Source organism: Anoplopoma fimbria, chromosome 23 (assembly GCF_027596085.1).
Source record: "Anoplopoma fimbria isolate UVic2021 breed Golden Eagle Sablefish chromosome 23, Afim_UVic_2022, whole genome shotgun sequence".
NCBI lineage: Eukaryota > Metazoa > Chordata > Actinopteri > Perciformes > Anoplopomatidae > Anoplopoma > Anoplopoma fimbria.
In genome coordinates this window covers 12,209,974-12,237,314 of record NC_072471.1, presented here as the reverse complement: position 1 = coordinate 12,237,314, position 27,341 = coordinate 12,209,974, and the positions used below count along the sequence as shown (strand labels likewise).

The 27,341-nt window shown below is 40.7% G+C and overlaps 1 protein-coding gene across 1 annotated transcript in view; it reads right to left on the bottom strand.

Moving 5' to 3' along the window:
* dock4b (dedicator of cytokinesis 4b) overlaps positions 1–27,341 on the bottom strand; it is a 112,264-nt gene that overhangs the window by 4,159 nt on the left and 80,764 nt on the right. The window contains 19 exon segments of the mRNA XM_054624425.1: positions 1,134–1,198; positions 1,983–2,099; positions 4,861–4,933; positions 6,954–7,063; positions 8,517–8,598; positions 10,427–10,547; positions 11,430–11,551; positions 11,854–11,973; positions 12,882–12,965; positions 15,776–15,952; positions 17,639–17,725; positions 19,692–19,858; positions 21,603–21,744; positions 22,038–22,142; positions 22,377–22,463; positions 23,807–23,955; positions 24,572–24,665; positions 25,541–25,601; positions 25,729–25,824. Coding sequence (XP_054480400.1) covers positions 1,134–1,198; positions 1,983–2,099; positions 4,861–4,933; positions 6,954–7,063; positions 8,517–8,598; positions 10,427–10,547; positions 11,430–11,551; positions 11,854–11,973; positions 12,882–12,965; positions 15,776–15,952; positions 17,639–17,725; positions 19,692–19,858; positions 21,603–21,744; positions 22,038–22,142; positions 22,377–22,463; positions 23,807–23,955; positions 24,572–24,665; positions 25,541–25,601; positions 25,729–25,824 — 2,059 coding nt within the window.

Sequence of the window (27,341 nt, the reverse complement as noted above, 5' to 3'; positions counted from 1 at the left end):
ACTTCGCTTGGGGCCTCTTCTCACATAAACACGGGTGCCGACATGCGCACACCTAACCACACACACAGATGTGATTGACAGAGCGTGCTGAGTGCCAAGCTGTCACTCACACTACCCGGAGTCGTTCTTTCTCACGCTCTCTTTCCCGCCTTACACACAGACCACACTATCACACACAAACAACTACATTCCCACACGGTAGGTGTCACATGTGAGAAGACATCGCACCCGCAACAAAGCTGGGAGCTTTGCACAGTCGCTCGTGACAATCCCACAAAGAAGATAACAGCAAGCAGGAGACAAGCCTCGGTTCACCGGAGTTTCTAAACAACTTTTTACTCCTCATTAAAAGCTCACTCAGTGCTTAGTTCACCTCTCGTGGATCTCTCCTGCTTCTGCAGACTGGTATTAACTACTAAGAGGCTCATTAACAGCTAATCAGAGCTTGGAGACAAAGCGAGAGTAATCAGTTTAACTGCAGATAAACATAAAAACACTTGAGGTTAGAGGTATTAAAAACCTGTTTCAACACATCTCAGTTGAGAGATTCTAGAGGGTACATTCGGTTCAGCACACGCAGGTCTCACAGCATCAATAACGAATGAAAAAAAAAAAATCCAAGGCAAACAGGGTTCAATCTTTGAAATTTAAATTATTCACTGACAAGTACATGTAGTGATGTTGAATAAATCCATCTGGTTATACATATTGTTAGCAAGCAGGCCAGGAGGTGACCCTTCTCTCAGAGCCAGAATTAAACACAGTGGACACTAGTTGGCTCCTACCAGGTGTACATTTAGCTAACATGATGAGTGCCCTCCAGCCAGTACCGTTTTGGGTCCTCTTTGGGACAGCCGTGTCATGAAAAAAAGCTACAAAATCAGCACCGCTGGAGCAGTTAGCAGCTTCAGTGAACAGTAATGCAAAGCTCCCGGGCCTCGGGTTGACACAGAATAGGATAAAGACCCCGGAGCTAGCCGGTAAGACCTTGAGCAGTGCTGTATAAAGGCCCCGAGGCTGTCACTAAGCAAGGTCAGGCAATCTCAGGGAAAGACAGAGGAACAATAAAAAAAATAAGGCCTCAAACTCACACCAAACGGACTGAGGAAGTGAGTGACAGAAACAGAACCAACCTTTTGCGGCGATCTGGACGCCGAGACAGGAGACTGCGACCTCATATTTTTAGCCGAGGAGCCTGCTGACAACCAGATGAGGGAGAGAGAGAGAGAGAGAGAGAGAGAAAAGAGGGAAAATTCAAATTAGGCAGCAGTTTTCTTCCATTCACCATGATGACACAGCGTGAGTCATGCAAACATACACACATGGAGCTGAGAGGGGCCATTGGCTTAAAGCATCAATGAATCAAATAAGCACTGATGTTCTGCAGGTCCTTTAGGCTGCCTTAAGCTGTTTCTACATCAAACAGCTGTTTCTGCTCTATGCAATGAAGGCAGAAGTGTTTGTGTGTGTGTGTGTGTATGGGGGGGGGACACTCCATCTGCTTATTACGCTTCTGGCCGGCACGATATATCAGAAAGCACTGGGGGATAAGTCAAATCTGTTGAATCTGTAAATAAGTAAACAGCTGAAATGCAGTGTGAGTTGATGGTGGAGAAAGATGTTGTTGAAATAAAATGACATGCATTTCTCAGGGGGCAAAATACGAGAATTAACTGGAATTTCACTTGGGGATTGACTTTAGCCCTCTCATAGTCCACAGAGATTTTCAGACTTGTTCTAAACTGAACTCACCAATCTCATACCAAATAAAAAATCAAAGCCAGTTAGTGAAGTTAATGCTTTTTCAATCATGTAAGTGCATGGCATTAGGAGCAGCAAGCCAGGAAACGGTAGCTGGGAGCCTCAGATGGAAAAAAGTAATTGTAGGAAGATGTGAAGGAAGCCCCAGGTGTCAAAAGTCGGAGTGGAGAAAATTAGTATCGTTCTTGAATCGGAGAATTCATCGTGATCGGCCACTTTACCTGAGTACGGTGGCCTAGGAGGTACAGGAGGGCATAGCATTTTGCCATAAGAGTCAGAGAAGGATGGGGCGCCCTCTTTGACACTGTCTAGGCTCCAGCTACTGGGTGTGTGTCGCACTTACAGTACACAGAAAACATCACAAGTCACTTTAAAAAGTTATGGGGTTACACAAGACAACATGGAGAAACACATTTCAGATGGATGGTATGATAACACAACATATGGCAGTAACACTGGTTTCACACCAATCGTGCATGAGTGTATATATATCGGCGAGATTGAGTGTAGGATGAAGTGCGTTACGTTAAAGGCCCTAAAAACTTCAGCTTCTTACATTGAGAGATAGAACCCAACATGAACACCATAATCTCCCAAACAGATTACATTATTTCACTTGAGGGGTTTCTGTATTACTCTTTTTCTCTATGGGCTGAAAAAAGGTGATGTCGCCATTTACGATTAAGCTATATCTTAAGCAGAATCTAAAAAAGGAGCTTTAAGCATTAACTCTTCCACAAAGCACGATCAGAATGTCAACAATCATAAAATATATTTTTTTCAGCCCGGTGTCCTATTCTGCTCTAATATATTTTCCAATGCTTGCGATTTATTTTAATTTAAAAAAAAAAAAAAAAAAAGGACCAGAAATACCTGAGACTCATATAACTCATGAACCTCAGAGCGTTTGTCCTATACAGCGAGACTGGTGCCTTCATTATTTCTGCCACCTGACACTGCAAGAACTCCTTTGGACATGCATTGTCAGCGCATTTGGGATTACACTACAATGAACTTTGACTGTCAATGCAGCCGCTATGGCTCACAAAGCAGCCAAGGAGAGCACAGCTCAGTGTCAGTTTTGACATCCTATTTTGAGTCAATTTGTTTACCTTTTGTTCATAATTTTGTCTTCCTGAGGCGTGTTTCAACTTTTGACATTCCCAGGTTGTTTTGTTGTTGCCTTTTTTCCTTACTTCTTGTCCTGTCTCTCTTGTGCTTTTCAAAGGGTAGTAAGATTGTAGATTGAGTCCATGAATGTGTTTCTGTACTTCTTTTATAACATCAGCCAACATTACTGGCAGAGACATGACACAGATATGCAAGATGTTGCTTCAGGTCAAGCAGCAAAACAAACCTCTACAGAAGTGATTTGTGGTTGGTAGAGGATACTTGAAAAACAAAAGCATACAATGTAAGATGCATGAGAGAGAATCAAAACGTTTCCTCATAGTGTGGTAAAATAGCCCAAAATAGAGCGAGGAAATAGAAAAGAGAAAAAGAATGGCCGAGTTCTGTGCAGTTCAACACATTTGGTGTGAAAGCAGAGTAATGGGTTTTTCCTGAATGTAGATTTCATATCAAAAGGAATCAACTATAAAATACACCTTTGAACCAACAGTATTTGCTCTGGTAGAAATCTCACACTGTTCTTGTTTAGTCTTCGGGTTTATAGGTCACATTCAATCAAACTTAAGTACCCTCTTCAAGTCTAGGAGCTACTTTAAGTGCAAGGATTTCTGTTTAAATATAATGTAATCAGACGCTATTGAAATCACAGTCAGGGGGATTGGTCAGGTCACAGTTTATGAAGTGGTGGTAGTCTGATGCCTCCAGACGCCGTTACTGAGCAGCCTTCATTTTCATCTCACTGCAAACTAAGAGTCTAGGAAGCGTCATATCTTAACAACACTATATTTGGTATCTGGAGTTATGATTTAAGGGACGAGAAAGCAGATGTGGCAAACAACGCGTTTTCACAATCACAGTCTTTGTGTAAATTCTAGCACCTTTTCGTCATTGTCGCATGCACAAAGGTGTCATGTTACCATATTGTGGCAGTTCATCTAACTCTCGCTGCATTATTTCACAGATCACGCTCGAATCACATGGAAAGGTGTGGGAGTCACAAGGAAGCCATCGCATCCGCACGCTTCACTCTTAATTTTAAGGTGTCTCTTCCGAAGTTCTCGCTAATTATCACACAAAGTGTTTGTGAGAAGCACTGATGCAAGGAAATACATTCCACATGTGCATTCTACTCTCAGTTATTGCAAAAGTTTAGAGAAAAGCAATCAAAACTCAGGTTTCTTTTGTTAATTACACAAGGGGCGGGGGGCTGTAAGCTTTCAGTCTCAATTCATAGGATTATTTTTTCCCAGAAAATGCAAGAAATATCCATCTGTCCTTGGCTATGCTGAGCAAAATGATAACCAGGGGGGCTTAACTAATAGATATGAATTCATACATATGAAAGTCACACACGTCCATAAGCGTTGCAGGAATAGCACCTGCCATTTTAATTACTCTTTTAGGATGAACGAAAACGAAAAGCTGTAAGGATTTGAAGGAAAAATGGAGCCCAGTATGTGTGTGTGAGTATATTTTTTTCTGTGTGTGTGTGTGTGTGTGTGTGTGTGTGTGTGTGTGTGTGTGTGTGTGTGTGTGTGTGTGTGTGTGTGTGTGTGTGTGTGTGTGTGTGTGTGTGTGTATCCTGAGGCGCTCCCTGAAGCAGCTTTGTGAAGACAGACGTCTCAAGTCCCTCTGAGGTAAAACTGTCACAAACACTGCGTGTCTGGACAGATGACCGCCAGCCTGGACAGCAGTGTAAGCGTCGGTGAGTAATAGAGGAGATGCCGTTTACTGACGCAGCACCTCTGCATCACCGCTCTAACGGACACCAAAAAACGACAAATAATAAAAACTGCACTTTACCATAACCTACCTCACCTCACTTTGGCATTATTATTCTGCTAGAGGGGATTACCGGCAAGGTGAGAATGTATTTCGGAGGTTTGCTGAGTGTTGAATGTTGATAGTCGTTGACTGAGTTCATGGAAGAGAAAGATGTAACAGAATATGCTAAACATGGTGTTTTACCTTTTTCTGGTGCTGACAGGTTGGGGTCACTCCTTGGTAAAGTGGCATCACCTATCTGATGTGGAGCAGCTCTCTGCACACAGAAGAAATAGTCCAAATGACTGTCAAATATGTACAGCGTGAAACAGTGTATTTGAGATAACATAAGTAAATTCCAGCTTTAAAGCAGAGAGGAATAATTGAATATTGAACGCTTAAAGTAAATATCAAGGTGTGAAATCTTTCCCCCGCAAATTCAATAGAACAGACAGAGGGAGGCACAGAGAGCTGAATGCGTAATGACCTTTATGTCTAGCAGGGGTGTGATATTTGTAGAAGTGATGAGCACCCCTCCTCCATCCTCCAAAAATATATCGATCAGATTTTTTTATTCTTATTACAGTAAATGTTACAAGCGATCAATGTCTCTAATAATCAATGTCCCATTAGCTGCTAATAGCTGGTCTTTCACTGCTCTCAGGTTGGAAATAATTGCTCGGTCTCCCACCTTCTATTTATCTGTAGACTAAAAAGGATTACCGATTCAACACGAACAGGCTATGAAAACAGGTGAATTGTGGCAGTAGTGCTGACCGCAAGAGATGAAGGGCCTTGAAAAACAAACACACTATTTTTTTTCTGTTACAGTGGCTTTGTCACTGAGGGTAGAGTGTGTGATTACGTTACATAAAGCCCTTCAGCGAGAGAAGACACTGTAATATCACGTTGTTCTTGTTCGCTCTTGTTCCTGCTTTACTGGATTTTTTTTTTCTTCATATATTTTACTGAAAATTAGGCAAAGTTGGACTTCTGCTCTTGAAAAACTGCAATTCTCAGCTACAAAAGGTGTCATGGCATGAGGCAAGACAGAAGTCACCCATTGAGATCTAGTGTTTAATACAAAGTTGACATTAATTTCTGCATGCCCATTACGGGCGGCTGTCAATTAGGAGCAAAGTGTCAAAACATATATAGATTTTGTCTTATTCCAAATCACACAATATCAAATTTAGGACACAACCGTCTGCAAGATCTGCAAGTGATGACCCTCCTAAGAAAAAAATTGTCCCCATTCTGCATTCCCATTTCAAACTTTTCTTGTTAATATAGTCTCGGTGTTACTTTATATAAAAACACAGACGGCTCTCAATACTACAAAACACATTAGCCTTGGCCGCCGTTGCTATGGAGAAGAAGAACTGTAGGGAATTCAAAACTCTTTTTTGTTGTTGCAGTTGGGAGCTAAACACAGCAACATAGTCGCTGAATGTAATATTAGTTTTCTCAAGACTGTAATGTTAAACTTCTAACGGAACTAATCTAAGGCTTGGTGACTGGATGTTTCTGTCAAAAACGCACCTTGGGAGTCATGGTTTACTTCTCCCCTTACACTTTTATGTTCAGAGTTGAACCTTGAAATGTGTATTAAAGATATTTTTCAATGCGCCTCATATTGTCGATGAAAATGACCTGCAACAGCAACAACAAGTGGGGCCTGAACAAGCTCGGACCCTTCTTTAACTCTATTGAGATTTTTTGCTATGCTAATATGCTACATATGCCACTTGCGGCACAATAACATTTGAATATTAGTTAGCAGAGTGGGATTTTTTCTTTTTTTTTAAATTAATTTTACAAAAATAGTTTAGATGCTGTGTGTGCTTCTATTGCTTACTTACCTTTTCATTAGCACAGCAGAACTATGTCTTCATTTGTATTTTTCTTTAAACCAAATATAGGAATACAAATGTGACAGCAGGAACCCATTCTAAAACTTTCCTCACACTAGCAGACATCTTTACTCAAAATCTAATTTGTCTTTTGTATTTTTTATCCGGCTTTTCTTTGCATGCAAACATCCACCTGTTTTAACCTAAAGGGGAACAGTTGCATTTTTGACTGCACAATCATTGTATACTGGAACACAAATTATAGCCGCAATGTATATGATGTGCCATTCCTTCTGGTTATACCACCCACATGTTAGCGTGTGTGTAGGTGAATGCTTGTGTGTGTGTGTGTGTGGTGTGTGCTGTGTGTGTGTGTGTGTGTGTGTGTGTGTGTGTGTGTGTGTGTGTGTGTGTGTGTGTGTGTGTGTGTGTGTGTGTATTAACCTGTGCAGGGTCCATGGGGTTGGGGAAGATGGCGCTGACCGGTCGGTCTCGTGGAGACAGACAGGCATTTTCTCTGGAATGCTTGTGTTTCTCTGCCATCTGGGGTGAACCTGGAATGGACAGTATGAGGCATTAGAGCGGTCTCTCACACACATGCACACACACACACAGGCACACGCACACACTCCCAGAGCATGTGTAACACATAAGGGACCAAATAGCAGCAAGGTGTTAGACTATTACCCACGAATACTGGCAATCAGGAAAGGCCAATCTCTCTTTCTCCCTCCAAGCCTCTCTACCATTCTTTCAGCCTCACTAGCTCTATGACATGATAAATGGGCCGGCCCCTCACACTCACACACACACACACACACCCACCCACCCACCCACCCGCTCTCCTCCTCCTCCTCCTCACTCCCTCCAAGCGCACTCCCTCGCCTCCTCAGTTAGACTGAACAATTACAACAGACAGACACATGTGCTAACACAGAAACACGTGTAACACATGCATTGAGAGAAACAGAGAAGCCCACACACACACACACACACACACACACACACACACACACACACACACACACACACACACACACACACACACACACACACACACACACACACACACACACACACACACACACACACACACACACACACACACACACACACACACACACTACTCGCTGGCACCATTTTCACAGCACTTCCCCCCCGTCTGCTGTTAGCCACTGTATGGATCTTGATCCATTAGCGAATGCGATAGCACTTGGAGGGCTATCATACGAGTATGAGATACCCATCGCTGGCTCTCATTCAGATAAGACCACACAGGCCATAATTCTCTCTAGGCTTTATGGGTAGACAGAGGCCACTTTTATAAGGGCACCGCCCGCTGCCAGCAGCCTGCCAAAGGGGAGTGTATAAGCTTCCATAAACGTCTTCATATATCCTTACTTTTTATGATGTGGATCAGGCAGAAACACGTTTGCACATTTGAACACAGCGAGATAAGAGGGCAGACGGGGAAAGCGTTAGATATTCACACCCTGTAGAGGAGGTTTGGACGGCCCCGTCCGGACTGGAGATTGTGTTGAGGTCCAAGAAAGATACTCCACAGAGCTCTTATCATCTCTTACTCTCTCTTGCTGTGTCGTGCATTTCCACTGGCTCCATGTTTCTTTCAACAGCATTTGTCACCACCACATCACAGACTATTTCATTTCTCATCCCAGCTCATTTTGTATTCTCTCTATTTTTCAGTCTCCAAATTTTCCATTCAACCCCCCCCCCTTCGTCGTTCCCTTCTTCTACCCAATCATCCTCTCCTGCTTGTGTTCCCTAGCTGCCGTCTAACCTCGCTGACCTCACCAGACAGGATGCCGCAGTGGTTTGAGAGAACATCATGTCACCGAAAGGTCAAAGGTTCCCCATGTTCAGTGTGTCAAGCCGAACCTCTGTGTTCTACCTCCGCGTGAGTCACTCTGGAGTGAAATATCAGCTAAAAGCCATACAGTGTATAACATTATAAAATGAGTGCTTTCTGTAGAGTGCAAGTCTCACCTCTGGCACTGGAAGGGGCTGAGCTGGTGACATTGGGCGAGGCAGAATGGTTGGAGCTGAGGCTTGAGGTAGACGGACTGGGCTGTAAGTGGGATGGCAAAAAAAACAACAACAACAACAACATCACTAACATGAACCAGAAGATAATGAAACATTTGTCTTATATTTATGAAATAAATCAGCTAACTTTAGAATACAGTTTAAAAAATTGAACATGATGAAGTCTTTCAGAGGGGCAAATAACTCGGTGATGTTTATCTTCGGCTCAATAATGAACACAATACATCTTGTTTATTTAATCCGTATAAAAAAGAGGTTGAGTTGGCTGTGGCTCAGGAGGTGTAGAGGGTCATCTTCTAATTGGAAGAGTGTATGAATGTGTGTGTAAATGGGTGAATGTTGGCATGTAGTGTAATGAGCTTTGAGTAGTCGGAAGACTAGAAAGTAGCTATATAAATGTATGTCCGTCCAAGTCCATAAAAACCACATGTGGTGGTTTTACGGGGGTTATGTGCTGGACTATTCTGAGATGGAGTGCCTGGACCAGATAAGACGCAACAAGACTCAGCTAATCGACTGTTGGTGATAGATTCATATTAAGGTAGTACTTTCCATGTCTACAATGCATTATAAACATACTTCTACATGTACATAATATTCCTATAGAATTTTATAATGATAGTTCCAAGCGTTCATATTTATAATGCTTAATAAAAATATTCAAAACACATTATATAACATTTAATAATGACTGTTAAGGTCAGGTATCAGAATACTTCGGTCACTCAATAACATTTTTGCAAGGATCATAGTGTATTATAATTCCCAGAGCTGTAATACATTATGATAATGTTATAATGCATTATAATGTGATTAGTCTAGGCGGCCATTGGGTGCTGTGAGTGAAGTAATGACATCCCTGAGGTATAGGCTGTATACATTACAGTGGGCATTATTTGCTTTAAGTAAAAAATTTGCAAAAAAAGACACACAAAATGTTGGAAAAATGAAAAAACGAGCAATTAAGAAGTATTATGATATATTATAAATCATTATAAAATGCTTTATGATTTCATGTGAATTTCCTTATAAAGCATATTAATATGTATGAGCGCTTATAGCTATTATTACACGGTTTTATAAGTGGATTATTAGTATGTTTTTAATGTATTGTAGACATGGGCGTCATAAAACGGTATTACTCATATTTACTGTCCAGACGTGATCTTATCAACGACCAACGACACTGGATATGATAAAAAAATTAAAAAATAAAACCACACTCTCGTTAAATCTGTGGCAGAAACCTTAAAAACATAAGTCTCCAGATGGGTGGGGGTTAACAGCTTAATACACTTTGTGACTTGAAGTACTCATCGTTCAGTGAATTGTACTTGATCTATAAAATAAATACTATGATGTTCAAAAACAATATTGCAATAGGTTCAGTCAGATGCCCTGACAACAGGATTTTTCCTCTCCAGTTTGTGCCGGGTCCTGTTATTCGAGGCCCGCCAGGTGCGACAGTCTGCTTGCCAGGAGTTGTCAGCAGCTTTCTGAATCGGCCAAATCTAGTTTAGATTACTGCCAAACTCCAGCAAGCTGCCTGGACGGAGCACACAAAGCACTGTGTCCTTTTTTTTTGATAATCACAACAATTTTCTGGGCCTAACAAAGCTCCGAACAAGCGGAGAGGACATTAGAGAGAAAAGGTCAGAGGAGAAGAGAAAGGAGGGTGGAACGGAGTGAAAAGGATTAAAAAGTATTGCACATGAAATCGAGGGCAAATGTTGGGTATGGATTCAATCTCCTTTCCTTAAGAACCTTTGTGAGGCTGTGTAGGAAGGCATAAGAGGTTGCATGTATGTGTGTATAAGAGAGAGAGAGAGAGAGAGGGAGAGGGTGATTACCTGCATGTTGAAGACTTCATCCGAACTCTCTGATTGCCCTGTGATGTTACTGACTTCATTGGAGGCCTGAGACGACAGAGAGGACGAGGAGTAGCGGTTCACCGCGGGGTAACTGGGGAGGCTGAGGGTGACAGGAAGACACAGAGAGAGATGTTATGGTGGCTTTCAATAAAGGGACATAGGCTGTGGTATTTTGTTTCTTTAGTTTTCAGAGGTTTCACTCACCAAAGAATTCAGCATGAAAAGCCGAACAAAATGGCAGGCAGGGATGGAAAAAGACAAACAGGGACAGAAAATGTCAGATCACAAAGAGATAATCGATGCAGCAATCACAGCATTCCATCAAGCACTTGTCAAAGAAAAGAAAAGGAAAGGTTAGAGAATAATCACAATGGGGTTTTTAAAGGTAGGTTAAAGCAGAAGTCCTCACCAAAATACGTAACTTTTTTTTTTTTTTTTATGTTGCCAATCAGAGAAACGAAAAAAGAAATCAAAACTCAACAAGTAAAAAATGTGAAATGCCACTGGGAGATGGAGGTGATGTGTGTGTGTCTGTATGTGTGGCTTTGCCCCCTGGGATCAGACTGTGGAGGAAGAATGTCGCAGGTAGACCGAGTGGCAGGGTCACTGAACACATCAAAATCACACACACATTGGCACGTATTCACAGTCTGCCTGCCGGCTCGGCAGCAGCCACACAGAAAATAACACTGTGGGTGCCAGCCAGCAGCCCCCACCTATTGTAAGCCCAGATGGAGCCACACCGGTAAATAACGGAAGGGAAAAGAGAGCAAAGGCACGGAGGGTGGTATTTGAGGTGAGACAGGGAGACAAAAAAGTGAAAAAAAGGAAGTAAGATGAATAAAGAAGGGCAGCACAGAAAATATGAAACTTAATACTGAAGCAAAGGAGCTTTTGGAGGGATTTTTAAATTTCGAGCACAAAAGAAAAAAAGATAAAGACATAACAAAAAAAATAAAGAAAGCAAAAAGAGGCTTATCACCTCCGCCTGGCAACCCCTCTGCCACCGTCCGGGCTGATGATGTTGGGCACAGAGTTCCTGCATGTTCGTGGGCTCCCGTTGGTGAAGTGCACTGGGCTTGCACGCACATAAGCCGGAAACTCCTGGGGATTTCAAATTGGAGAAGAGGCAGTGCACATGATTAAATGCTTCACGCCAGCATGTGGTATGTCAATAAAGTACACAAAACCAGGAAAAAGGAAGTATGTTTAATGAGGGTAGGCTTTCTCCTGGGAGGACTGAGGGGGCCATTCACTCGTAGTCTAAACACAGCGGTCGGCATCTGTTGTCAGCCACACAGTGTGCACATCCATTAAATGTTTAGTGAATTGAGTGAAATCTTTTAACATAAGTGGGATTGTTAAAGTTGTACTGGAGTGTCACCAGGTCTTGTTTTCTGGCTTACCTGTATGCCAAGACTGGATTTCATCAGATGGAACTGGTCCACTAACTTCTTGTGGAGAGGTCTCATGTCCTGGGGAACAAACTTCTCGTGCACAGCGAGGCCGTACTCCAGAATGTGTGCCTGCAAAACAAAAAACTAATTAACGTCCCTGGATATTACAAACAAGCGAGTCGAGAGATAAACCGAGCTTGTATTCCTCCTACTTCATCTGTAAGTCATCTGTGTAAATTGCAAAAATATTTGGCTCATTTGTTCCAGACGCGCTTGGTTAAAATGAGTCTGCAAATTGTCAAATTCAGTGGAATACTTTCCACTTCACAAATTTAATTGTGAATTGAGTTTTTTGTTTGGCCATTTATTTATGCAATATTTTACAACTTTAAAAAAAGAATTTTGTGAAATAAATGAGACACAGTAAATATCATGGGGAAAAAAAGCTAATCCCAGCAAAACCAAGCTACTCTCACCTAAAAAAGGCACTAGAGCTTGAGTGCTTTTGAGTCTGCAAGAGCACTTTAAAAATCAAATGTATTATTATTATAGTCATTATTAGAGCTGAACTAAATAATTGCATTACAGAAACACCAGGAAATATTCCACTTAGTACATAACTTGGTGACAATTCTTTTGAAACACCAGTGTTAAGGGATCTATATAAAAAATGATTGTATTCTTATATGCTAATTATGATGAATACTGGCCGATAAAATCCATGTTTTTTTTTAACTCTCAGACACAGGTATCTGCCCAGTTTCTGTTTGGCACCACTAGGTCCAAGTCCTCGCTTGTTGTGCATATTGAGAAAGCTCCGGAACGAGCATGTAAGTGGACCTTGAGTTGAGAGTGTTTTGTCACACGCTGTTTCCAAGAGCAGGAATGAACTGTCACACTAAAACATGCTGTTTGATAAAAGGTGGCCTATTCCTGATAACCATGTTCATGGTCTTTTCATTTATTTCCTTTGCATTGAAAACACATAATGAGCGTACGATACACTCAACTTAACGCACAAATCTTTTATTACAGACCTGTTCAAACATGAGTTCTCTCAGTCGCCCAATCTTCTCGCCATCCTCAGGGTGATTCATAATGTAGTCCTTCACAAAGAAGGCCTGTGTGGAGACAAAAAATGCAGAACATCTGTTATGCGCACACCGGGAGATGACACTTAGGCATTCTGCGCTGCAGTGTTACCTGAATCCCCGCTGGGCTGACACAGTGAATTAGTGTCCACACATTTCTGTTGAATCCTTGAAAAGCATTTCACGAACAAACTGAGCAAATATCCAAACGGAGTAAACTCACATTGAGCTCAAATGGGGTGTAATGCTCCCACCTGGGTTTTTTGTGTTGTCATATCAAAATCAAGTTCAGGGACCAGAATCAAAGTACACAGAGGATAGAAATAGAGAAACTATGCCAAATGGTGGGATCAAGGGATTGATTTTACTTTGATTTTAGGGAGCAATTTTGGTCCCAGATTTTAAAAGCTTTTTTTTATTTTTTATAATCGTGTGCATTGGTGTAACTGCTTCCTGCTAAAGATCGTGTCTCCTTAGATTCATCATAATTATGGGTTTCAGAGTGCGCTTTCTATTCGCTTCTCCAGACATTTTCTTCAAAAGGGCGACTTCAAGGAGAAACAGATAAAATGAGAAATGTCCGGGTCTGCTTTGAATGATCCGTTTTTTTGTAGTAGCCATACATTTAAATGCCAGTCCCTCGCTGTTTACAATGTTATGGACACTTGTGATGTGTCAACAGATTATGTTAAATCCTTTTCAATCTGCATCAGAGTACACAAAGAGGAGAGAAGACGAGCCGATGAAAGGCCCAGCTCACACTCTGCTTTCGAATCTGCCAGAGAGGGAGACGCACACAAAAATAAGGGAAGGGAAGGTAAAGGGGGAGTTTGCTAAAAAAGATCAGCACGGTTTCCTCTCCCAAAACGCAGCTGTTAATCTCCAAAGAGACAGATCCAGATGACAGTTAAAGAAAAAAGATTCTCGATGCTGCTTCAAATGTGTCACACACAAATAATGGTAGATGCCTGTCAATGAATGCGTGCGACTACGGCTTTAGACTAAAACAAAACGAGGAAAGGTATTATTTAAAAAAAATAATAATCTTCTGATGCTATCTTCATCAAGATAGCTTATATTAGTATGCACTGTTTATGATAGCACTTTACTCTTTTATTAAACCATGCAAAATAGATTACAAAGAAGAAAAATAAATTATTTGATTGCATAAAAGTTATTACGCTCTTTACAAACGATGTACTATAAAGAGCATATACAACACTACCAAGGCAGTAATTCTACAAGAGAGAAGGGAAACTCCATCCAAAGACCTTCGGACAAGGCAGCAGCAAAAAAAAAAAAAATCAATAAGCTTCCTACGAATGATGGAAATTTTTCGTCGGTCTGCAGGGAGTGAGTCTTCGCCATGGAGTAGCTCAGTTAATCATTAGAAAAGTCCAATTAGAGATGGAACGCTAAGGGGAAGCGGGAAGGAGAGGGGATAAATCAGACGGCATTCCCCCTCAAGGGTTTCAACTCAAACTAAAGCAATACATCTGAATATTAATAATGACAATTTCTCTTTCATTTGTAGCCCAGCAAACCTCTCCAGCTGTCAATCGGCTTTACGCGGGGAAATTAATTGATTTGCGGCATGTTTCTCCGAGGGGTTCTGCATGCGGTGTTATGCAAAGAAAAATGACTCTTGTGTGTTTGCTGCAGAAACAGCTCCACCTGTTTCATGCAAAATAATTGGAATATGTGTCACTTTTTTATTGTGTATGAAACGAAAATATAAATTAAGGAAAGATAAGGGATTCATTTTTACCCAGAGAAATCCCATCTATTCAATTATACATATAGAAATATATGCATGATGCTGGCAAAAGAGTAGAAAAAGTTAAGGGCTGCTCTGTAAGTATTTTGAAGCCAATAATCATAGAAATATGCTATCATTTTTCTAACAAAATAATGGCAGTGAAGGTGGAAAGCACTTCAGCAACCCTTGCGGCTCTATCAAGTTTCCTACAAACCTTTAATAGGGTACTTCTACACAGAAGCACGCTCTTCTGCAAAAACCAAATATGCACTCACAAACACACACACACATATACTGTAAATGCCCACACACACATTCATGCACAAAAATGAACCCCCACAAACACGCTCCCGGTGGAAAAGGGTGGTTGCTATGCGACACGAGCAAGTCGCTGAGTCCACTCGGTTTGTTGAGGGTAAAAAAACATTTTTAGAATCCTTTTTTAGTCTTCAATTGAGCTCCTCCTGGTTGTGAAATTGTACTGTATTGTTATCCTGCAATTATCTACTGTCAAGGAGCTTTTGGAAGGGGCTGTAGATGCTAATGTCTGTCTGTTGGATGGACTATATTCCAGTTTTTTCTCTACCAATCTGTGTGTCAGTCTGCTAGCACTTCAGCATATAATAAAGCAGCTGCATAAACACTCCCATCTCATTCAATCAGCCATTATTAGCCATTCATTTCGCTATACTCCTTCCTTCCACTCCTCAATCTGCCATATTCTGACCTGACCCCTCTTTCTCCTCTCATCCATCCGGCCATCCATCATCCAAACTCCCCATCCACCCATCCATCCACCCATCCCTACATCTAATTCTCCCACTTCCACCCCTCCTGCTTTCCACTCATCTATCCATTCTGTCCAACATATCATTCAAACCTTCACCCAGCCATTCATGTATCCTCCCATCCATCTGTTCATCCACTCCTCCCCTCCGCAAAACACTCTCCGTCCATACGTCTCTCTGCTAGAACTCACCTTCATGCATCATTAAGCAATCCATATGTCAGCGCTCCTAACTTCTGCCACGGTCTCAAAAAACCCACCAACCTTATCCTCCATCCATCAATCAATCCTTACCTCTTGGTAGCGGGCCAGCCCCCCGTTGACAGCGGCGTCGATGACCCCATTGAGGCACATGGTGAGGGGGTTGATGTTCTGCATCTGCCGGCTCTGACACTGGGTGATCAATGTGCGTAGCTGTAAGTTCTTGTTCTCGATCACCTCGATGGCGTTCTCCAGCGGGCTTACCTCCACCTGCGAAGGGGAGATGTGGTAGATGAAATATAAAATCGAAAACTTTGAAGGGGCAACTTCTTCTGTAGCTCTAAAAGGGAGCTCTCTAAAGTCTACATGCTAAACAAATTTCTGCGTAAAAGTTGCAAATACGCTTCACATTTGCAAAAAAAACAAACAAATGTCTATTCACATTTCTTGCAAAAACAATAACATTTACACAATTTTACCTTCAAGGAAGAAAAAGTAGGATTTCTAAATGTGTCTCTCAGTCACATATGACCCTCTAGAGGTGTGTGGTGGTGTCTGCATCTGCAGAAACCCTGCCCTCTACTTGCATTGTCTTATTTGCTGTGTGCGGGACGTTTTATGGGCGCCACCCTCTCTAAAAACTGAGCTATCAGGTGCCAGATCATGAGCACCCATCCAAGAGTAAGCTATGAAAATGGCTGACACAGCGCAGAGAAAACACAAATATAGCTTGTTCCGAAACAAGAGTGAATCTGGGGTTGGCCTTCACCTGCTGGCAAGTATTGGCCACCTTAGAATTTTGCCATTAAGAATTGACAGAAAAAAGTCATTAAAATATCTTATTATGGAAATAAAACAATAGCAAACCTACATTAACAAAATGTGGGGCCCTTTGGGGAATTGGATATGGACATATCATCTTCTCAGTTTTAAGAGGTGAACTTGTTAGCTAACAGCTACTTATTTACACATCCAGCAAGTATGTGGCAACATTCACATTCATTAAGAGTTGTGTTTCTGCCAAATGATAAATGAAAGTGTCATGCATATTCTTTTAGCTCTATTTTTGTTCTCCACCAACTCCAGAAAGAAATATGTGCAAACAAAAAACAGAAAAGCTGTGGGCCATGAAATGCTAATATCAATGTTTTTTACTTTTTACAAGTATTCATCACTACCTGCTACACCTTTTAAGTACACATAGCATTTGAGCCATTGTTAATTTAAATATAAGGATTATAGCAGATTTATATAAAAGGCACACACTGTATTATTGCAAACACACATATTTAGTACACTTTTGCGTTTACTCATGGATGCATACAAAATGTTTTTCCCTTTATCCTGCATTTGTTTCTCTCTTTTTCTTCCTCTCACACAAAGCCTAATCCTCTTTCTGATAAAGCTTTTGCCAGGTTCTGCATTCTAAATGCTATTGCACTGCATAAATATCATAAAATAACACTGGGTTCACAATCATAGAATATGCGCTTAGACCAACAGGGATACTGTGTTATGTTTTGCATACGCTGGACAAACATCATTCAAAATACTCCCACTCCTTAGAGATCTGTAAGAGAAAATCCAAGTCAGAAAGCTTTTGAGGGGATTTACGTGAAGCAATGGACTGATTCCAGGTTGGTAAAATAAAAAACAATACAAAAATCAATTTTAAAAAATGGACGTTGGGAATAAAAGCAAAGCAATTCGATTTTTAGCACGACATCTAATCTATTCAATTGAGGAAATGAAATGTGTCCAATAGCCCAAAAGTCATGACCCAGGTCATTGTTGTTGTTCAATGAAATGACTTGAATCAATACTTGGGTATTGGCTGGCAGTACTCTAAATTGTAACCTGCAGAAATAAAAGTGTATTGCAGTTTCCCTTGTGCGAGATGCCTGTGTGTTGCATTTATGTCTTCATGGTTCTTTAATCACAGGTGGTCACACTCACCAGCTCTCTCTTTTCCACTTCGAACCAGCGGGAGATGCCTGGAAGACTCTGGACCAGAGTCAGGGTTGTCCTCTCCACCCACAGGCTCTGCATTAACACACAACACTTGTCAGTGTTAGCTGATTGCTTAACACACTTAAACAACAAAAAAAATCCATAGAGCCTTATGCTTGATGCACACATGCACTCCATCTCTGGCAGACATCACAAAATGTAATTACGTATACACAGTTTGAGGGAAACATGTAGAGTACTGCTGCCAAACACCCACTTGAAGGAGCAGGTCAGATGTCATGTCTTATATCTCATATCATCATTCATGTTCCACCACTTACTCTGTCAGCCAGCGTGCTTGTCAATTTACCAACATCCCACAAGGTTATTCTGACAGCACATAAACTAAAAAACTCCAGCTTTCACTGCAGGCTATTAACATAACAGATTCACGCTATAGTGGAGCACCTGCTGTAACGTTCACACTATGTGTGCTGTAAACACATCTAGAGACACGAAGAACAGAAAGTAGTTAAAAGAAAGTGAATGTCATTTATGTATTCTATCTACTGACATTTTAAAGATCATCAATCATTTATCTAAAAGATTGTTTGACAAGAAAATCTTCATTGTGGTCCACTTACTATCTCAAGCTGTATTCCCTCATTTTATTGTCAAGCTACTGTTTCCAATGTCAAGAATAAGCTTTCACTTTGAATACAACCAAAACTAAGACTCTCTATGAGGCTGTATTTAGTGCGTTGAGCTAAATGCTAACAGCAGTAGGCTAACATGCTAAAAGTGACAATGCTGACACATTGATGTTAAGAAGGGGTCATTTTTTTTTTGCCATGTTTATGTGTTAGTTTAGCATGTTAGCATGCTGACATTTGCTAACAAGCGCTAACCTAACTTATTTTAAGTTTAGTTTAGAACCCTGTAGTTTTGATCAAGGACACTCCAGCAGATCTGATGAGTGCTGACATGCCGCATCGATCCAGTGTCCTCAGTGTACCTGATGAAGGGCCTTCCGACTCACTACACAACCCGGCTGCCCCTTTATTGATTTTCTGCTTTTTAAGGCCAAGAAACCCACCTGAACAACTCTTGAAAAAAACAAAAAAAAAACATGTATTACAGTTTAAGAGCGGGAAGTTGAAAGGGAAAAGCTGGCAAAAGATTTAAAGTCTTGACCCTTTTGGAAACATTACATTTTTTTTTTTACAAGAAACTTCTATGTTGAATTTCTGAAACAGCTTTCTTTTCTACTTTATTATGACTGATCACACCATACTGGCTGCTTTACACTCTTGTCACCATGCAAAAGTTTATCATACATCTTATTCCCACCTGAGGGCCAGAGATATCCAGCACTGATGGAAATGCGATATCGTAATTCAATTTGGTCAAATACCTTTGATGGAACCGAGATGAAATGACTGCATGGTGTGTGTGTGTATTAATATTGAATATTTATGAGCCTAATATCAGGGTCTTCACGGTGTGTGTATGGATGTGTTTAGAGTGTGTGCAGCTGTGTGGGTTTGTATGTGTGTGAGTCAGGCTGATAAGACTTCATTCTGACTAGTACCTAAGTATAATTAGTGTTACAGACATGTATCATGATGAATAAAACATGCGTTATACACAGGCTCATATTTTGGCAGAGGAAGCCTATGATCCATGCACAAGCTGTTTCACTTCTTTTTTTCTGTGAAAAAAATGCTAATGATCATAAATGTATCATTTTGAACTCTGAAATATAAAAAAAACTAGAATTCTTACTCTTTATTCTATAGCACATGACAAGCTGTAAAAGGCTGCAATTTCATTATCCAAAAGCTCGTCATATCCCCACAAAACTGACAAATTTATGGAGCGAAAGTGGATGAAATTACACAAATGAAGAGAAATATCTATGTCACATTGTCTTCTCAACCTGTGTGTGTTGTGCATATGTGTCTACTTTTTGTGCTTTGTGTGTCAATATCCATCATCATCATCATCATCATCATCATCATCTTTCTCTCTAGTGAATTCCCTTTTTCCCCCTCCGTACCTTGAATTCATTCTCCTTGTCTTTGGTGCCCTTGTGAAAGGGCCGGTCATATCTGAACCTCCAGATGTGATTGAACTTGTAGAAGCTTTTGATGTTGTCAGGCACTCCATCTCTCTGCAGCACATCCTGACTCTCTGGGATGGGGGTTACGGCATAGATCTGCAGGTCTGGAAGCACCGGAAGTTAAGGAAAGTACAACGGAGTGACAAGGGAAAGCACTGTACACTAAAACTCACAAGATTTGTTCAGTGACCTGAAAGAACATGGGAGATTGCAGATACACTCACACAGAGGACAAGGACACACACACAAGCAGAGGTTTACAGGGTGACGAAGTATGCGTCTTTGAGATAAGTACATCTCTCTTGCAATATATGCCTAACAATATTACACATAGAAAAAAACAAATGTCACCAAAAACAGCAAGTTCTCTGTTTCTTAATAACCAATAAGTACTAAGATTTGTCAGCGTGAGAAGTGGAGGAGAAAAGAGGAGCAGGAAGTGATGCAGTGTTTGTCAAGCAACCCCTGCACTCATGAGCGACTTGACCAGAGAAATATGAGTTAGGACAGCTAATGTACATACATTCATATGCATGAGTGTTTGCAACAAGGCTTTACAGCTGGGTGGGCGATCTCAGAGACTCTATTGATTAGCGTGTGAATAACACAGCGGTGTCCTAATTCATTCAGACAACCCCTGTCCTTTTCAGTAAGGGAAGCACATACGAACAAACACATCACATGCATACATGAGAAAAAAAAGCAGAGTGCCTTAAACATGTCTCTCTGTCCTCCATCTGGCTTTCTTTTCTCTCCTTCTCCGTCTATATAGGCCAACAGTTGTCCCATACGTCAGTGTGAATTATTAAAAAAGCTCCCATATTGTATAGCTGAATTTGAAATGAAGAGTATAGCTCTTCATGTGAGTCGGTGATTTGAGTTATGTAAGGGTGTATGGTTGGTTTCTTTCATACTCTACACAACAGCGCTGAGTTCTGTTCGGGAATTCTGTATGTTTCTATCATAAGTGTTCATGTTTAAATGTTTAAATGTTGCGTCACAGAAGCAGGGCCACACCGCCAAACTAAAATGTGTAATGTTGCAATAAATGGTTGATGTGAACTGCATTTAAAAGATGTATAGAGCACATTTTTTATAGGTATTTCCATAATGGTTAACAAAGAAATGTTTTGTAAAACAGTGCATTATTAGAACTTACTTACTTTAAGTCATCTTGAGTATTAGTAATGTTGAATTCCTCTTTATTAAACAGTGCATTTGTATGTTCGATTACAGAATATTTTTTAGGAGAGTATGAACTGTAACTTTAGATGAAACTTTGTATCTTTATATTCGTGCAACTGGCAAAAATCTGAAGGCAAGGCAGAAAAAACCCAAGGTAAAAAAGTCCTTGAGCCACCCACTGCTGCTTTTAAGCTTATTGCACACAATGAAATAAATGAAGCACCCCAATGCCTGTCGTATCAACATTTCTATCATTTTAGAGCTTCTCTTATAATAGCGAGCAAGTAAAAAAATAAACATTTTGACATTCGACCCTTTGTGCTTAAGGCACGTGTCCATTGCGTGTTTTTGAGTGCTTTCTTGAATGAGATTCAATATGCTGAACATAATGTTCAGAACAGTATGTGTGTGTGTGTGTGTGTGTGTGTGTGTGTGTGTGTGTGTGTGTGTGTGTGTGTGTGTGTGTGTGTGTGTGTGTTCAGGTAATTGCATGGATGTAAACACAAAGCACGCTGTGTGGAAGCCTCCATTTGTGTGTGTATCCATCCTGTGCTGTTGTCATTTTTTTTTATTATGCATTTCCGCACATTTGACTGTGTCTGCTCAGTATGGTCCATGCTTGTGGATTAATTTCTTAAGCTCCTCTGTCTACAGAAAGGATACACTGCGCGTCTGCCTGGTATATGGTCTGGTCTGGCTGGTTGACATGCTGCATGGCGATGGCGTGGGGAAACTCGTTGAGCATCCGCTGCTGGAAAGCCTCCAGCCTCTCGTAGTCATGGCCGCGGCACACAAACTCTTTATTCTGCAGAGGAGGAGCAGAGCAGAGCGTGGGGTTAGATTGACATCTAGTGGCCACGCATTGCGACTGCAGCTTCCAGCTGCAAACTCCAACAAGGACGGGGCGTGTTACATCATTAGATGGCATTGAATAAGAGTTGCTGAATGTCACCTTACACTGGAGGAGTCTTATATAAGAAAAGTTAATTCTTCCTGCAAGTCTCTTTCTTCTTTGGAGAGGGTAAAAGTATAACTCTATTCAATTCGCTACTGACAAATGGGGATTATGACAAAGAGGGAATATGGAGATTGACTTACCCTTAAGAAGAAAGGAAACTTCTTTCCATAAAAACCCACTCTGAAAAACTCAGGTTCTAGTCTTTGCTGGTCCATGATCTTGTCATAGAGAGAGGCTTCCATCATCTGGCAAATGGAAATAAATGACAATACTGAATACAAACCAACAGATTGCAACCAATAAGGGGTTTGGTGCATTGACAAACGCATAACAGATGATTTAGTAGGTGCACAATATGAATAAAAGTTATTATTTTGTTTCGTTCCTAGTTTTCCTGAATGACCCCATCATCACATGGTAAGACTTCAACTAATAAATATTCTTGAGTCTCTACATCTTCTTTATTATGGACAACTCACCCTCATCTTGCTCAAGTTCCTGTAGTCGTAGAAAGACTCATATTGGTCGGCTAGCTCTCTGCACAGGATGATGCCATTCTCCCAACACTGAGGACATAAAAACACACATTTATTTATCCTCATGCTCACGGTGTCCTGTCTCAAAAGGAAGCAAATATATACAATAGGAAGGAAGATCATAACTATCCATTTGATTGACGAGTACATATGAATAGAAGGCTATTTGAAAGTCGCTCTGCAGTGTTTGGTGCTGCTAGGCTGTAGTTCCCCCACCGGATGGCACTGGTGAGTCAACAATATCAAGAAACAAATCTAACCTCTTCATGCAGGTACACGCAGAACCCAGCCATCGTGCTAATTAAATGAAAAGCTTTCCCTTTCCCGCTGCCTTCTGATCCCTGTGCGGCAGCACCGGCAGATGGCATAGCTCGTAAAGTGAAGGGAAATTGGACTATGAGTAACGAGGGGAGCAGTTTTAATGATTCCGTAGAGTTATGTTATTTCATCAAGGATGCTGACAGGTTGGTTTTTTTTATGCCTGTGTGTAACTTTGGAGGGTTTCCATAATGACACTTTTCCCTGAGAGGTGAGAACAGTGGCAAAGAATGTTAGGATAAAGAGATAGAATCAGCAGAGAGGAGAAGTGGGAGTAGGTCACAAAAATGTCCTTCCTTGAGTTACAAAAATAAAGAAAAGCCTGTGAACTACTTCTCAAATGCTGCTATGTCCTAAATCAGTTGAGCTCTGTTTAAGCTGCCAAACTCACTGTTCATTCTTAGCAGCTGCCTAAAATCCTAAACCACTGATGCCAGTCACGCTTCCCCGGTCAGTCTTGCTGTCACCGTCTCCCACAATATTTCTTAAAGGAATATTGTGTGGGATATTGTTGGGTCGATATGGATCCTGCCTTAATTACAGCCGCCAGAGATTCATCTGATTAAACCGAGGATGTGTTGATGCTTCGAGCCGTTGTCACAGCTCACTACAGGTAGAAATTAAATCTCAGACCGCAAGTGATAGGTATTTTTGTCAATGCCAGGAATTGGAGTCACATTTTACAATATGCATGAGAAGCCATATAATGTACAGCATTCCTGCTATTTTTGAAGCTGGTTTTCACAGAGTTTCTTTGTTTTAGTATCTTCTAAAACAGAGCTTATTTGATTAAGATTGATACTGATTGAGGAGGCAGGATATTTACATCTTGTCATGTTTCTTTACATAAAGGTGTTAGAGCATATAAGCTTGTAGATACCAACATATCTTTAAGCTCCATGCACCGGTCTTTATATACCCATGAAAAAGCCAGTGCTACAGTGTGCCACAAAAGGAATGAGAGAGGAATTGTCTTTGTTTCTGTTCATCAGTCAACAAAGTACTACAAACGCAGTGTGGGTGGGTGTGTGAGAGATGTTTGCGTTCCAGCTCACCTTCCCCCTGTCGAAGTTCTGGACGATAGTGAGGTGCAGATACTCCTTTCGTTGCCACTCGCTCTGCATGGGGTAGTTGAGGAACTCTCTGAGCGGCCTATCTGACCATTCAAGTAGCTCGTCGTACAGCAGCAGGGTGTACGATGCCTCTGTGGCAAAGAGAAACACAAAGAAAGAGTCAGGAGTTCATGTGCACATTATGGGAGCAGTTCAGGAAATACATTAGGATGTACAGACAAACAAGCTAAAACACACAATTAAACAATTTGTCCTCTTGACTTATCATATTTTATAATAGGATAGGTTACATCCACTTTCTTAGGCCCTGGCAACACCAGGGGACAGCACTGTTTGTGTGCAGGTGTCTGTCTAGAGTAATGAAACAATGAGGAACATAAGGAAAAATATTTGTGTGAAAAATGTTTTTAATCAGCCACACAATAATTATTTTCACATTTTTATAATCTGTTTGATTAATTTGCTGATATCAATACCAAAATTGGCAATATTTGTTATGATTTATTTGGAGAAACCAAGAAATTCTACGTAAAATCAGACTTTCAGCATCCCCATATAGTCAGACTGGAGTGACCTCTTCATATACTTTGTTTCCGCCACTATGTAGTGAAATCAGGCTCCATAATCGTCAAATATTTAATTATTAAGGGTCTCCCCTAATTGCCATATGCAGTAGGATCACAATAACGTATCTCTATCTCACATGTTAACACACACTGTATGTTAGAGTCACTCCTTGACACGTACCTGTGTAGTTTTGTGCTTTAAAGTGCAGGTCGTACAGTTTGTGAATGTAGCGGATGTACATCTCCTCTTTGTTGAGCTCAGTTTTGTAGAAGTTCTGACAGGGTGACAGGGCGGTTCGGTGAGGTTTAGGGACAAAGGAATCACAAGAGAAAGAGGGGGATATAGAAAATTATAGAGAGAGTTGGAGATGCACATGAGGAGAACTTTTAAAAGTGACAGATTGTTCTATGGAAGAGGAGGTGCAACAATATATTTTTGCTGCTGAATAGCGCTGACTTCTGATCCATCTGCCTACACACCCGGGTACTCTTACAAATTGCTGCAGTTATATAAGGAAAACCTAGTAGGCAGAAGGGCTTGACAATAGCAACAATAGAGTTTTGTAATGTCTATGAGTCAAGGACATGAAATACACTAAGTGTGAAGCATTCAATTATATTTTCACACCATTAAAGAGAAAATACACAAACATAAAAGCAGTCTGAACTGAAGACATCAACTAGTATATCACATACTTTGTTTTTTATCGAAAAAAAGGGTTGAACTTTATAGAACTCGTAATAGCAGCAGATTAGGGCAGATTAAACAAATTAAGTGTGATTACTATGTTCACATATTCTATTTTCTGTAGCATAAACGAAGATGGCTCCAATATTTTAAGATGGAAAACCTCTGGAAAAAAACTTAAGCCATACTAAAAAGTCTTCAAAATGTATGCAAATATAAAAAAAACATAAATATAATAAATACCTATATTAAAAAAAACATAAAAACACTTATTTTTGTTCTTGCCAAGAGTTGGTTGAGCTTAGTTTAACAAAAAAAGTGGAAGTGGGATGAAAAAAGCTGTCCCCCAGAGGATTCATCTGGACAGGATTCATCTGGTTTGGTAACGGCCAATAACAAGTCGGCTATCCCTCACTGATGCAGTTCTAGACCAAACAGACTCTTGGAGTGACCGCTACTCACCAGTAAACTGACAGTACATCCAATCTTTTTTCCATCCACTTCGCCCAGCTTCATACAATCTCTGTGATAGAAACATCATAAAACATCCAAAGCTATGATTAATAAAAAAAAAAAAACTGTTCACAAACCTCATTAAAATTGATAAAGCATGTATGCATGTGTGGGAGAGTGTTCGCGTGCACTCTCACCTATAGTCCAGCAACCTCTCCATTAAGCGAGTGACGGTAGCGATCAGAGAGATGCCACTCTCCCTCCAGGTCTCTCTCTCAATCTTCTTCAGCAGGCTGGAGGACAAGATAGAGAGATGTTGAGATCAAAAGAGACACGAGATGAAAGAGGGCAAATGGAAAAAGGAAAGTGGCGGGGGATAAGGGAAAAGGAAGAAGAAATTACTAGAAAAGAAAAGGAGGCGAAGCAAAGACGAAATCAATCCCAGTCACACCAGTATCACCTATGCTTACTGGCCTGCCTGTGGGAGTTAACCATATAAGATACCCAAGGTGGCTAAAATAAAAATCACAATTGCTCATATACTGTTTTGCCACCTAAATAGATTATTTTAATTGATTCATTATCTCAACTGGACGAAGTTATACCCTTCCCGCTGTTCCCCCTCACACAGACGACACAGAGAGAACACAGAGGAGAGCGTCTTACCTAGGGTACGGACCAAACAGAGGAATTCTACTCCAGGCGGGAAGCATAGGCGGAATAAATTAATATTAATACGATTAATATCAGCACACACTCACACAGGTTAGTTTAGGGGTTAGCGGGGTTAGTATGAGGAAAATAAATTAAGAAACTAAACTGAAACATTAAATCAATTAAGCAAGAAAAGATAAAAGTAGGCTAAAATCATAAACATGAGCATTGGATAATTGCATTTAAATAATAATGATCTCTACTGCATACTTATATCATATTGCACAATATAGATCAGATATATCTTAATTATATGCAGTGATGTTACACGTTTTTCTGTGATGTTTCACACTTAAAAATGGTGGGGAAGAGAATGATTGACTATGAAAGACAACGGGACACTTAGAGTAGATGAATATTGATAAAATCCATATCAGGATCACAAGTTGATTCACATCTATGTGATAGTAAAATCAACATACAATAGGTGTGTGAATCAGATAAAAGTGCTTCATACAATGCAATAATGTTTTTGGGAAGCTAAGTTGAAATGTAGGGTCAAATGTAGTAGTCCTTTGTGAAGGTGGACATAAAAATATGAAGCAGGGATACACACACGCAAAAAACACACACACACGCACACACACACACACACACACACATTAGCGTGAGCACATACACTAAGCATGCAGGAGCACAGACCTGAAGACACAAGGACAGAGTGGGCCAGGACTGGCCACAGAGGAGGTGTGAGTGGAGATGAAGGTGAATACTTATCACTTACCTCGCATTATTATTCTATCAAAAAGGAGCTACCCACTGCTTATTCTTTAATACTAAACAACGGGTTCGTAAAAAAAACAACCAAAAACTTCTCTTCTTACTGACTGCATGTTCTGTAATCAATCAATCAGCTTTAAACAGATTGAACAGTTATTTTATTAAGGTAAACAAGCATTCCCTGAGCATTAATGCTGGTATCTGTGCTGTTTGGCTACCAGGGTTAAAAGCTTATTTTCAAAGCGGAATGCATGTCCCCTTTCAGATAAAGCAGCCATTTACTGAGGCAAACGAGCTGCGCGTTGCAGCTGCATCATTTAGGTCACTGGACTCAATAAACAGCTATTTTGTCTGTTAGTGGAAGTGTCCTGGTATC